This window comes from Ananas comosus, linkage group 20, assembly GCF_001540865.1.
Source record: "Ananas comosus cultivar F153 linkage group 20, ASM154086v1, whole genome shotgun sequence".
Lineage (NCBI taxonomy): Eukaryota > Viridiplantae > Streptophyta > Magnoliopsida > Poales > Bromeliaceae > Ananas > Ananas comosus.
The window spans coordinates 4971498-4984686 of NC_033640.1; the positions used below are offsets into that span (position 1 = coordinate 4971498).

Below are 13189 nucleotides of genomic sequence, written 5' to 3' on the forward strand. Positions count from 1 at the left end.
AAAAACTTCTAGTTTGGTTTAGTGATATGATATCAAATTCACCAATTAGCTAGCCTATTTGGTTTATTTTGGGTTTGGTTCAACAACTCATATAATGGGCTAGTTAGGAGTTGGTTTAGACTGGTTGACCCATTGGCATTGTTGGGCTAAGCGATGTTACAAGAGGAATTCTTATTATTGGGTTTAGAGAGTAGAGTTCTCATTTTGCTCCGTGAGGTTCCTTTCATGATGCAGCGAAGAGGGGTGCGGTGCAGAAAGGGTAGGAAAAAAAGCTCTCTTATTCTTCTTATTTGATTCAAAGCTTTCGGTATTGATTGGAGAAATTCGAAAAGACATTTTCGAAGTAGAATTCGTGGAATCATAAGGTGCTTCAGAAATGATGTATTAACAAGGATTTTCTTGAATATTATAACAGAGTGATAATCTCCAATTAATCTCCAATCAAATCTTATAATCTCTTCAATTGACTTGATAGTTGATTTGAACCCACTGTGCCCGTAGATTTAGTGCGATTTGGGTGAGCCATGTAAAAAACCCTCTTGCATCATTGCGATTGTGCTTAGAATTTTTTTTCTTTCTATTTTATTTACTCGAAACGTTAACACTTCTTGATTATGGGTATTTCTGATACATTAAGATTAACACATATCTTAGTAGTGCAAATCCCGTCGTTATGGCGCTACACCACCGTTTTAATTTTTCTCACACCAATTTAGATCGATTTTATATTAATTTTTGTAATTAAATCAAGGAAACCAGAGGAACCCCCTGCCCACAATTATCTAATGGGTTGGCAAATCTCTGCGTTTAAGCAATAATAATATGCCAGCACAAAATAAAATATAAGAGAAAAAGAGAAACAAGCGGCAGCTTCGCGCGGAAATTGCAGATCGCTGCTGGTAGTAAAAGCTTACGCAGACGAGCAGTCATATGATACGCATGCCAATCTAAGCACCTCACACCCGATTTTCAAAGTATCGTCGCCACGATTACATGAGAACGTCAGAAAAGACGATTACATAAGAACGTCAGGAAAGCTGGCATTCGATTACATAAGAGTGTTAGAAAAGCTAGTATTCGCCCTTTTACTCCGAATGCTAAGATGATTTCGATTTCGAGGGCATTCGACTCATGTAGGTTCTATTTGATTGGCGAAAACAATTAGAACTGCTTGAAATGGCTTACAACTTCAGCTTTCACAGAAAAGTTTCGAGTAAAAGAACACAGTAATTTTCCCGAGTATCAGGCAGGCACAACGCTCCCCATATTTTTCTCTCTTACTACTACAAATTTATGCTGCACGACAGCCTTCGGCGTTCTACCAAACTCGGCACCATTGTATTCACAGTAATGAAAGATTAATTCCAAGTTTTTTTGCCAACAGTAATTGAGCCCGTTAGGAAGCAGTTAGGAAGCAGTGACGACATGTTGGTGCATTTGTTGCAGCATGCGCGGCAGGTGCAATACAATCTCCGCATATGCTGCAAAATTTTTAAAGAAAATTTGCAGCCAAAAAAAAATAAATAAAATCAGAAGCACAAAAAACAAATGCAAGAGAATTTAATCTCGCACAGGAAGAAAAGAAAGTAGAGTAAAAAAACAAACCTTCAGGCAAGCTCATAGTTCTCAATGCATCTTCAGCATATGAAAGGCGAGATGGAATAGATTGAGCAACTGTCGCTGCCGCTTCACTGCTTTCTTCATTGCTGTTATCTGAGGTTGAAATCATTTTCTTAGAGGGATGGACGGGCCATGCTAAAACCCTGATTCTACTCGGCAGCGTTGAAAGAAGATCCGCATACCTAAGACTGACAGTCACCTTGCTGCACCAGCAGAGAACAAATTTAACTTCCAACTATTCGGATAATCATGAAATGCGATTTTCATGTAGAGGGTTCAGAAAGGTATTAATCGGCCACTGTACAGGCTCTAGAAAGGTTTTATTTAAAATGTAATCGGTGTAGGATTTTTGGAGGAAGGAAGCCACCAGCACATCTAATATTTAAACTGAAACAGTTTCGCCAATATTCTCTCTCGACTTGTCTTATAGCCCAGATGAAATCATAACCTCACATACTAGTTAGTTCTGGGTTATTTTTGGAATGTGTTACCAAGACTTTCTCTTAAATTGTCCTAAGCATGAAAGAACAGGCAAAAGATACAATGGAACTAACCACCTTATGGAGCTCGAAACCTTTTATATAGTACTATTGATATTTGTAAATAGCATATTTTGGAACCTTAAGTTGCTCTAAGGTATCCTCCTGCCAGGTCTAACAATTCTCTTCATCACAAGAAGAATTAAATATTTCTATCCCATAAACCCTTCCGCTCTGTTCGAACATTTGTATCATTTATTAAAAAAAACTTAAGAGCTATGCAAACTTGAGGTAAGAAATCAATAATGTTGAAGCAATGTGTTAAGTAGGCTTCAAGCATAAGATAGAGTTGAGATGCCGATGTAGAAAAACCAGTACTTCGTAGTTATCTATGTTGCACATACTCGAATACAAAATACGGATAAGACGCGAGCGATACAGATACAACGATACGACAAATTCTGAAAATCTTTAGGAAACTATATATAGAGGATACAGTAATAAAAAATTAATTTTAATGCATATATTATTATTACTATGATAACCATATATTGAAAAAAGTTTAGAATCTTTGGATGACTAGTAGTGTAAAGCAATTAAAAGACTAACTTGTGTAAAGAAATAAACATGGTTGACTTTTGTTCATCGAGAGACAAATTTAATCAAACCAACGACAATCTTTAGTTTTTATCAATCACAAATTCAGCGCAGTGTGTCATCCCACTGCAAAATAACTCTACCCCCTATCTTGCAAGTGACTGTAGTGTATATCCATCAAGTTTCCGGTACTTTTTGGATTTTCAAAAATGTGAGATACTCTTATTAAGTATCCTACACGCATCAGGTGTGCTTCGCGCAAGTATCGGTAGCTAATAGGTATTCAATACGATACAATAGGTAAAGTGAAGTATCTGTGCATCATAGATAGCTATTGTTAACCAATTCTGGACCTTAAAATGATATCAAGATCGAAGAAAAAGAAAAAACTAAGTACATTACGACAGATTAGTAACTATCGATTCATCTATTACGAAAATCTAGAGCAACGGGCATTTAAAAGTTTTACGTACCAGTCAAAATCTTCCAACACAAATTCAATCAAATTGTAGGGGAGACTATGGAAGAGCTCTCCAATTTGCTTTCCATACAGCTCCTTGATAAGTCGGACCTAAAATCCAGAAATTATCTAAGTGCAGAACAGAAAGAGCAAACCTAGAATAGCAATTTCTTGTGACAACGAGTGCGACAAAAACAAACAGCATAGCAGAAGAAGATATGCACCCAGTTAGCTGCAGTTATTCTAAGCGCAGGATCATACTAATTTACATCCTCTTAATATGTATTAGCAATATTCACCAATTAAATTTTCAGAAGAGGAAGAATGAATAATCAAACATTTAATCCTGTAAAACTGTTTGCTACAGATTTGTAGTCAAGAATATTAGATATAAAGCATAAGTTGAGAATATTAGTACTTCACATTAACCAAAAAGATGAGCACCTGATAAGGCTCTCCTAAGTGGCTGCTCTAAAATAAGATGAGGTAGCAGCATTTTGCAGTAGACTTTGAAAACTATGACAAATTACAAATAAAAAATAACCAAACTCACATGCAAAATGTTGCTTTCTCTGCATGCAACATTCTTTTGAAAAACTTGAGCACTTATCAATCATGTCAGTAGCAATTTCAAGGAAAATATAAGCAATATGACCAGATAAGTAACATAGTACATGTGTGAAACAGTTGCTTTGTGAAATAGAACAAAACATTCCAAAATTATGGCAATCATGCAATAAAGCTTCAATAATTGTTCATTGGCACTTGAATCTCTACTCAAAGAGCTTTATTTAAGTACCAAGCACAACTTTTGCTATCAAGGCCCAGAGACTACGAAAAGACTACTAACAACAATCCGAAAGTGCATCAATTTTGAAAATTACTTCTTTACAAACATATGAAATGTTAATCAAAATAATTACACCACACTGGCTTTCTCAGGATTCATTGAGCAATGCAATCCCTGGCAGCTATTCTGATTGCTGCAGATCTCTTAATAGCTAGTCTAAACACTGCAATCAAACTAGATTGTGTTAAGTGGTGTTTAACTTGACTGAATACCGGGAATTTATGTTTTGTGTTAGCATTACTAAACAGTCAAAATCTGTTAAAGACCTATATTAAAAGAAGAGAGATATAACCCACCATTTGAAATTGCATCTTTTCCCTCAACTCCGAAAACTTTCAATGAAAACATATCATACAAAATATTAACACGGAAACATGAGGTATTCATGCTAGATAAAAATTTCTCGGCTGGTAAAAAGAAAGGCTAAATTACATAAAACCCTCCCGTCAAAACTCGATTTTTCACTTTCCCTCCGTCATTTAAAAACCTACACTTTGCCCCCTTGTAAAATGAAAAATATTCACTTCGCCCCCTACCGTTAGTAATCCGTTAGGATTCCGTTTATAAAATATTATTATATTTTTTTTTATGCCAAAAATACCCTCAGCCTTCTCTCCTGTGAACATGGTGAGGGGCAAAATGGTGAGAGGCAAAATGGTCATTTTGTCATCACAGTTCACATCGTACCCCCCTGTGAACATTTTTCATTTTACAAGGGGACAAAGTGTAGGTTTTTAAATGACAGGGGAAGAAGTGAAAAATCGGGTTTTAACAGGGAGGTTTTCTGTAATTTAGCCAAAAAGAAATCAACAAAAACAATTGAAATATCAACACAACCTATTTCGTGACTGGAGAATGACGATTCCTACTAAAACAATTAGCATTCTCAGTTGTTAAGAATTCTAAGTTGTTAACAATTAGCATTCTAAGTTGTTAAAGACCAATATTAAAAGAAGAGAGATATAACCCACCATTAGAAATTGCATCTTTTCCCTCAACTCCCAAAACTTCCAATCAAAACATATCATACAAAATATTAGCAAGGAAACATGGGGTGTTCATGCTAGATTAAAAATTACTCGGCTCGTAAAGAAATATCAACACAAACAATTGAAATATCAACACAAACAATTTCTTGCCCGAGAATGACGATCCATGCTAACACAAACAATTTGCATTCTAAGTTGTTAAGAATTAGCAGTCAAATTAAGTATGGAGTGGCAACTAACTCAATCAAGTATCACTAATTACAAACAAGAATCTAAAATTCCTATTATCGTAAATCTAGTTGTTAACACTGCATGTTTTATATAGCAAGTTAAAATTAACAAAATCATACTTGATTTATCATCTTAAAAAGGAATGACAAGCACGAAAATAATGCAAAGAAAAGAAAATCAAAAATAAAAAAGAGAAAAGAAAAGATTAGCAATATAACAGAAAACAAAAAAAAGGGACAAGGAAGCCTATGAAACAAGTTACTAGAGGAACAGGAGAATCAATCAACAAACCTGCTCTCTCCTGTCAACATAAGACTGTACAAGTTCCCCAACATAATCAATGAATTTCTGCAAGGCACAATAAGCGGCACTAGCATGAAGATATTAGTATACAAGGCAAGAAGAGATTAAGTACTACAGATGCTAGGAAAAACCTACAATTGCATTGGATGATAGAAGGTCATTTTCTGCTTCCCGTATTGGGAGGAAGAAAGGAACTGTATGTTCAATCACAGTCATCTTTTCAAGAAATGATTTGCTCTCGAGCACACAATGGTAAATTTCACACGGCTCTCCTGCAAAATAGTGAGAGGTTTACTGCTTTAGTTGTTCAGCAAAGGACTCTACAATAAACCCAAAAACATGGATCATGGCATCTTCATTAGAGATATAAGGAATATACATAAAATATAGGTTATTGCCCGACACACATTTGGTGTGATGATCTACACACAAAACTTTAGAAATTCAAATTTAACAAAGATCAATCTGGCAAGAATCAATAAGATCATTGGTTAAGGTTAATTGATGACATCAAGACCAATTGAAATCACCTAAAATTACCAATGACAATATCCTACGAAATGTCTATACAACAATTGTAGCTGCCTAACCTATGAACATCGGCAATACTCTCTTGTAGTTAATGAATGAAAGCTGACGTAATGGCCATAGTTTAAAAAAAAAAAAAAAAAAAGCTTGCCATTTACTCAACTAATGTGGTACTGCCGTAGTTTATTGGCGAAAGTATTATTACATTGACGTGTTCTGTTGCTTATGCATGTCAATTAAGCTTACCAAAAGAAATAAATGGCAAAGTAAACCAAAACCACAAAAGTCAAATAAAAGAATCTTCATTTGTCCTGCAAGTTAATTTGAGGAACTATAAGTACCACAGGTCCACAACACAATGCAACACAAAAGTTACAACCATCATGTCAAGTTTTCAATAAAATTATATATAGCAAAATCGGCTTTTTTTTTAGAACATATAAGCAGGTTCTTTGAGTTCTAACTCCCAGGGAGGCGGTGAGAATATCACTTAGGTGGTGTTTGGTTTTCCGAAAAATATCGCAAAAAGCAGCTTTAAAGCAGCTTTCTCCCTGAAAAGTATTTTACGTCCTTTTGGTTCCTAAAAAAGTAGCTTTTCTGATTTTTTTTTTTTTAGGTTTCATGGAAAAGTGGTGTTTTCATATTCCATCTTTTTTTATCCGGAAGATGAAAACTCTGAAAAAAGGGGTTTCCATGGAAAATTTTTTCCACAGAAAATAGATTTCCATGCTTTTTTAAGGAAACAAACACCCCCTAAGGATTTAAGTTCTATTTTTGTCTAATTTTTGGAATTATTATTTTTATTAATTTATTTTAATCGTTTTTTTAAGGTCCATAGGATTTTCTGTAGGAAATAAATCCTGAAAAATTAGGGATATGATTTGGGGCTTTTCTAGAGACATTCAGATTAGGAAAAAAAAAAAATCCTAAAATTGTGGGATTTGATTTAGACTGGACTTATGTGTTTGAAAGGTTATAAAAATAGCCAAGAGTTTGTAATTATCAGAGAATTATGATGGAATAAATTTAGTTTCTGGAGTTTAACTGCGATCGCAGTAACTTCTTCTTCCTCTTGCTGTGCGCACTAGTGACTATCTATTTTTTCTCGAAGTTCTAGTTTCTCACTTATTTCTCACCTTTTGTTCATTTCCCTCTTGTTCTTCTTTAAGACACTCTTCTCTAATTTCCTGCACTTTTTTTACGAACTTCCTGAAATTTTTACCTACTAATCGTCTATTTATAGTTATATATTCAAATTTCTGAAAAAAAATTACAAAAAAAAAATTACAAAATTAAAAAAGAACTATACAGAACTCTTTGCTGCCCAGTCAGTATGCCATCTTAGTGATTTAAATTTTTTATTCCAAAAATTCATACTAAGTTCTTTAAAATCTTCGAAAAGGTTTTAAATTTCTAAAATGATTCTGAATATTTCTGAAAAATATTCAAAGTTTCTGAAAAACTCTAAAAGCTGGTTTTAAATAAATTTTGGGTTTATCGCTAGCAAGCAGAAGTTTTCCAAATTTGTCCTACATGACTTGGATATTGGATTTCACCTTAAAAATGAGCTTCTCTAGCTTGCCAAGATCTTTTAAAAAAAAAATAGGTGACCTATCTATGATAATACTTAAATTTAGCAAGATCCGAGAAGCATCATCATACAAAATATTAGAACAAACAACCTAAACCAAAGTATGAATAGTTTCATATTCTAACCAGAAGAGTTTAAAACAGAAAGGAAACTAGGCAGAAAGATTTCTACAAATATAAGAAATCCAGAGTACGACAAACAAAAAGTTTTCTACAAATAAAAAAGGTAAAGGGGACACTAGCAAAAAAGATTTCTATAAATATAAAAGGCTTGCAAGCGAAGGAGCATGATCTAAACCACTTCTTTAAAGAAGTTTAACAAAACAATAAGGAAATCAGATCACTGTTGCTAGTTAGCAATCAATATAGCTCCAGAAACCCCACAATAGGAAACTACAAAATAGCACTCTCACCCTTTCTGCCATTACGCTGATCTGCAGATTGCCGTACCGCAAACAATCACTTACTAGAATCAAGAGACACTATCATCTCTTTCTATATGTGCCTGCATTTCTTCCCATTTTGAGTTTATAAAGTAGGAACAGATTGAAGTAACATCCCACATAACGCCAAAATTAAGAAAAGAATCGATGATGTGGCGGTTGGTTTCCTTGAATATCATCATGATCATTTCACTTTGTTCATGAAAAAATAGATCTCACTGTAATTGACTATACCTGTCACAAATTCTATAAATATGCCACAATAATTTGGGGGTTTAACACACTATAATTACATTCTGTAATTATAACTTATGATGCATGATCTATGGTCATTGTTCATCCTTAAAAAGGACTAGAAGCAGCACTGATATGATAAAGCAAAGGCTAAAAGATGCGAGGGGATATAAACGGACGATGATCATGAAGTAGTTCAAGAGATCTATTAACTACTGAAGGTTCGAAACTAAGGCTACTGAAACTACAAATCGGATAAAGAAAATTATGCACTACCTTGTTAAAGGGATTATTCATACCAGAAGTTTTGTAAGAATTACTTAGTATAGATGTAAAACGAACTTGAGCATGCGATCCAAAAAATTTCCACATAAAAAGAATTAGTTACAGAAAAAATTTGCATGAAAAGGCCCCTTCAGACCATAAATATTTGTGCAGTGTCCCTCACCAGAATAAATTATGTAACAAAAAGTATGAGAGCTCAGGAAAAATTTGGATGAAATCAGATTTCAGCAGATTGTCTAGAAATGTCAACTCAAGCACATTGAAATTTATCTTTGACTCTGGTAAGCCAATTTGTCTTAATTTGAGTTTATCCGAGTCAAAAATTGCGTTGATCTTACCATCTTAGGAGGGTGTTTGGATGATTTTCCTCAATTTCATCACTCTTTTCAGATAAATCTATTTAAAATCTGATTGAGTCAGATTGAGGCCTTTTTAAAAAGGCTCGATGCTACATGAGCTTTTCTTTTCTTGAAGGAATCCTATAAGATTTAGAATCTGAACCAAATTAAGGAAATCAAGTTCAATGGTTCCTCATTAATAGCAAAGGGGTATGGTCCTTATTTCGTTCCAAAAGAAGGTTAAAAGAATTTACATCTGTTTCAGAGAATCTTCCCTGACAGGGCAAAAGTAAAGATTGGATTTCCCAACAAACAGAAGAATCCTAATTACAGAATAATTAGTGTACATCAAGATCAAAATGGAGAGGGGAATGTTCATCTTATATCAGGAAACATTACAATGAATGCAAATTAAGATTTTAGGCCACAAGCCATTCCACTTCTCAAAGACTACAATGCCTATGTTTCTTCCATCCTCTTTCTTTTTTTTATTTATTTTTTCTACATTGTAGTGTCAACTCATCCCTGGATTAGACCACATCTTACCACTTCTCGGTTCTGTCAAAAAATCTTTCATTTTCATAAGATGGCTCATTATTTATTCTCAAACTAGTGATACTTGATATATTTGCAGCAAACATTGCATTCTTACATCAAGCAACACTAGGCTCATTCTCAGACAAAGAAAAGTGAACTGTTGGCTAGGAATTTAACTTTCCTGGTCATAAATAAAGATGATGCACCAAAAGAGAAAAGGGCACCACAGTGACACACACTAAAGAGTATAAGCGATGAGCGTTGATGATATCAACTAACGTAAAATGTAGGCGGTCATTTTATCATATGACAATAAAAGCCAGTATCAATGAGAATTAAACCACAAGTATGGGTAAAGTTTTCAGCTGCATAAAATATTAAGGTCCTAAAAATTAGTGAGTGTTAGGTTGCTAGAATAGGTGACTTCTAAAGGAGAAGCTGATCCTATGGCGTTAAGAAAGCTACAAATAAGTCATCAATCCTCAATCTACAAAGAACTCCATATAAACGTAAACAACAAGGCTTCAACATCAAGATGTGCTCCAACCTATACAGCACAAATGCATGCCTTGAAAGTGACATGTTAACATTCTTGTATCGAAACACACAAGAAAGACGGAAAAGTGATGCGGATCGGGCTTTTCAGGTGTACGAACGTCGTCGACACCGCAACCGCAATTGGAGCATATGGCTTGATCGACCTGAGAAAGGTCCAGGTTGAATCGAACCTACGAATTTCTAGAAGCATCGTAGGTTCTAGAAGCATCTAGGGATATTTACTTCCCTGTTATTTGAACTTATCTAGTTGTTAGGAAAGTTGTTTACTTGGGTTTTTTGTTTATTTACTTCCCTGTTATTTGAGTTTATCTAAAAGTTGTTTATTTGGTAGGGATTTTATTATTAGGATTTTTTGTTTTGAGCTTTTTACTGTCAGGAAAAGCTCTTTAAATGTTCTATGCATGGAACGATAAAGAATTAATGAAGAAGAATGTTTTTTTTCAATGAGATGTATTCTCTAATTTTCCTTCGCATTTACGCGTCGACCAGAGCGAGTCTGTAGGGAGCGAGCCCCTTTATCTTTTCCTTTTGCAATTTCCTCTTTGACTTGAAGCCCTTTTCCACATTGACGCAGCTAGCACCATCGACGCCACCTGCTGCCAGCACCAATGAAGGCACGCCTGCTGCAAGCACATCATCGCTGCATGCTGCCAGCAGCGCCCAATCCACTCGCACTTTCTTCGCCTTCTGCTACTGATGCAGTCGCCAAGTGCTTCCACCGTCATCGCCTTCTACCATTGCCCAATCGCTGCGAGCCTTCCGAGATCGATTCATCATCAAGAACTCGCCCTCTATTTCTTTGACTGCCAAACCTAGATCCACTCCTATCTCTTTAATTTTCTTTTTCCCCTCTCCATTTTTCCCCTTTAATTGATTTGACCCTCTGCTCTGCCCCAGCAAGTTGCAACTGTCGGATAGGCCGTAGACCCAACAGCAAATCGAGCATCTTGTGGATCCCTTGTGCGCTTGTTCTTAATAATATCACTTGCGAGCCCTACGGGTTTGATTCAAACATCTCAAACCCTTAATTATTTTCAATTCCTCGCCTTGCATTGCCTCGCTCTTTAGGATCTTTAATTGTTGTGTATCGTATCTAATTCCCGCTGTGCTAACATCATATTGCGTTACATGAGTTTCTAAACCTAGGATTGTCCCAAATTAAATTTAACTTCCTAATCTTTTATTCACACTTGCATCAGATTTGGTATCAGAGCCCCATGTTAATGTATGATCCTCAGGAGCGGAAAACTTTATCAACCTTTACCAAACTCGTCAGACCCTGCGACGATGGATCAGATTTTACAACAATTGACCACTTTGAACACTAAATAAGACAACCTAGGAAACCATGTTGCCACCCTAGAAACAAACCTTGAAAGATTATCTGCACAAAACAATGATAGGGGAGAAGAAGTTGCATTACGCACCCCTCAACCCCATGAAGTTCATCAGATACAACCAAGGTTTAATCCACTCTTTCAAAATGAAAACTATGTTTTTCGAGACAACATAACGCGAGAAGTAAAAATTGATACACCCACTTATGCTGGAAAGTTCAATCCTAAAACTTTTATGGACTGGCTTATTGACATGGACCAATATTTTGATTGGTACAAAATGTCTGATAACTCTCGCGTATGTTTTGCCAAAATGAAACTCACCAGCACCACCAAGCAATATTGGATAAGCGTTGAAAGGCACTTAGAGCGGTTTGGCCAGGAGCCTATCACTTTATACGCTGAAATGAAGGCTAAATTGAGAGAGAAATATTTGCTGACCACATACAAACAACAATTGTACAATCAATTAAATGCATTTCAACAAGGTTCACTGTTAGTTGCCGAATACATGGCCAAGTTCGATGAGATGAATGTCCGTTGTGATATTCGAGAAGAGGAAGAGCGGACCCTTTCACGATTTTGCAATGGCTTGCGCAAGGAGTTGCAACGCGAAATTGCGCCGCACCGAACCGCCACAGTCGAGCAAGCTTTTCAGCTCGCCTTGGAATACGAAAAGGAACTTAAAGGCACCTGCTCGTCAAATCATTGGGCAATGGGATCATAGGAACACAAGGAGCACCAACATGAATTCCAACAAAACGAACAGTTTTCAAAATCGACAAATCCATGATCCTAAGGGCAAGGGTTTAGCTACTAACAAAACCAAATTGGGAAACACACAAGGTAGGTGTTATAACTGTCGTCAAATAGGACATTATGCTTATAATTGCTCCAAGCGGAACATGTTTATCCAACCAACTGACAAAGAATTTGACAACCTAGAAGAAGTTGCACACATTGACGAGGAAATCCCTAGTGATGAAGAAGAGTTAGAAACGGATGAGTTCTGGGAAAACCCCACTTTACAAGTCATGCGATGTGTCTCGACACAACCTAGGGAAGAGGATGATTAGAGATGCACTTCTATTTTTCACACTAGCACAAAGTGTGGAGACAAAAGCTGCAAAGTCATCATATATGGTGGTAGTTGTATCAATGTGATTTCTAAAGCCGCAATAGGTCGTCTAAACCTTAAAGATGATCCTCATCCTAACCCTTATAGTGTTGCGTGGGTGGACAAGGCCACAATGCTCATAACAAAGTGTTGTTCAATTCCACTTTATTTTGCTACCTATTTCGATCAGAGTTAGTGTGATGTCCTTCCTATGGATGTTGCCTATGTGCTTTTAGGAAGGCCTAGGCTTTATGATCTATCTGTCAAACATTACGGTCAACCTAACACCTATGTTTTTGCTCACAATAGGAAGAAAATTGTTTTGAATCCAACAAAACCCTCTCAACAAAATTTTTTTAAAAAAAACTCTTAAATTCCTGAAAGACCCGAGTTCAGGCTCCACTAAAGATTTCAAAAATCCTCCATCAGAGATTTCAAAGACAAAACCTGTTCACATTGTTAACAAAAAAGAGTTTTGTAAAGAAATTGATTCTCAAGTTTTGTACGCTTTAATCGTTAAAGAGGTTTCCAGTCCACCTGAACCCATTGAGACCCCTCTAGTTATCAAAACCCTCCTCTCCGAATTTAGTTGCCTAACCGCAGAAGAATTGCCTGATGAACTTCCCCCACTGAGGGATATTCAACATGCAATTGATCTTGTCCCCAGCTCGTCTTTACCTAATTTACCACACT

The 13189-nt window shown here is 35.9% G+C and overlaps 1 protein-coding gene across 4 annotated transcripts in view; it reads right to left on the reverse strand.

Moving 5' to 3' along the window:
* LOC109725811 overlaps positions 935–13189 on the reverse strand; it is a 43295-nt gene continuing 31040 nt past the window's right edge. For all 4 annotated transcript variants that reach the window (XM_020255180.1, XM_020255178.1, XM_020255179.1 and 1 more), the window contains exons 9-13: positions 5665–5801; positions 5518–5574; positions 3170–3267; positions 1606–1823; positions 935–1481 (exon numbers count right to left, since the gene is read on the reverse strand). In XM_020255180.1, coding sequence (XP_020110769.1) covers positions 1408–1481; positions 1606–1823; positions 3170–3267; positions 5518–5574; positions 5665–5801 — 584 coding nt within the window. In that variant the 3' untranslated portion in view covers positions 935–1407. The remainder of the gene's footprint in view (positions 1482–1605; positions 1824–3169; positions 3268–5517; positions 5575–5664; positions 5802–13189) is intronic.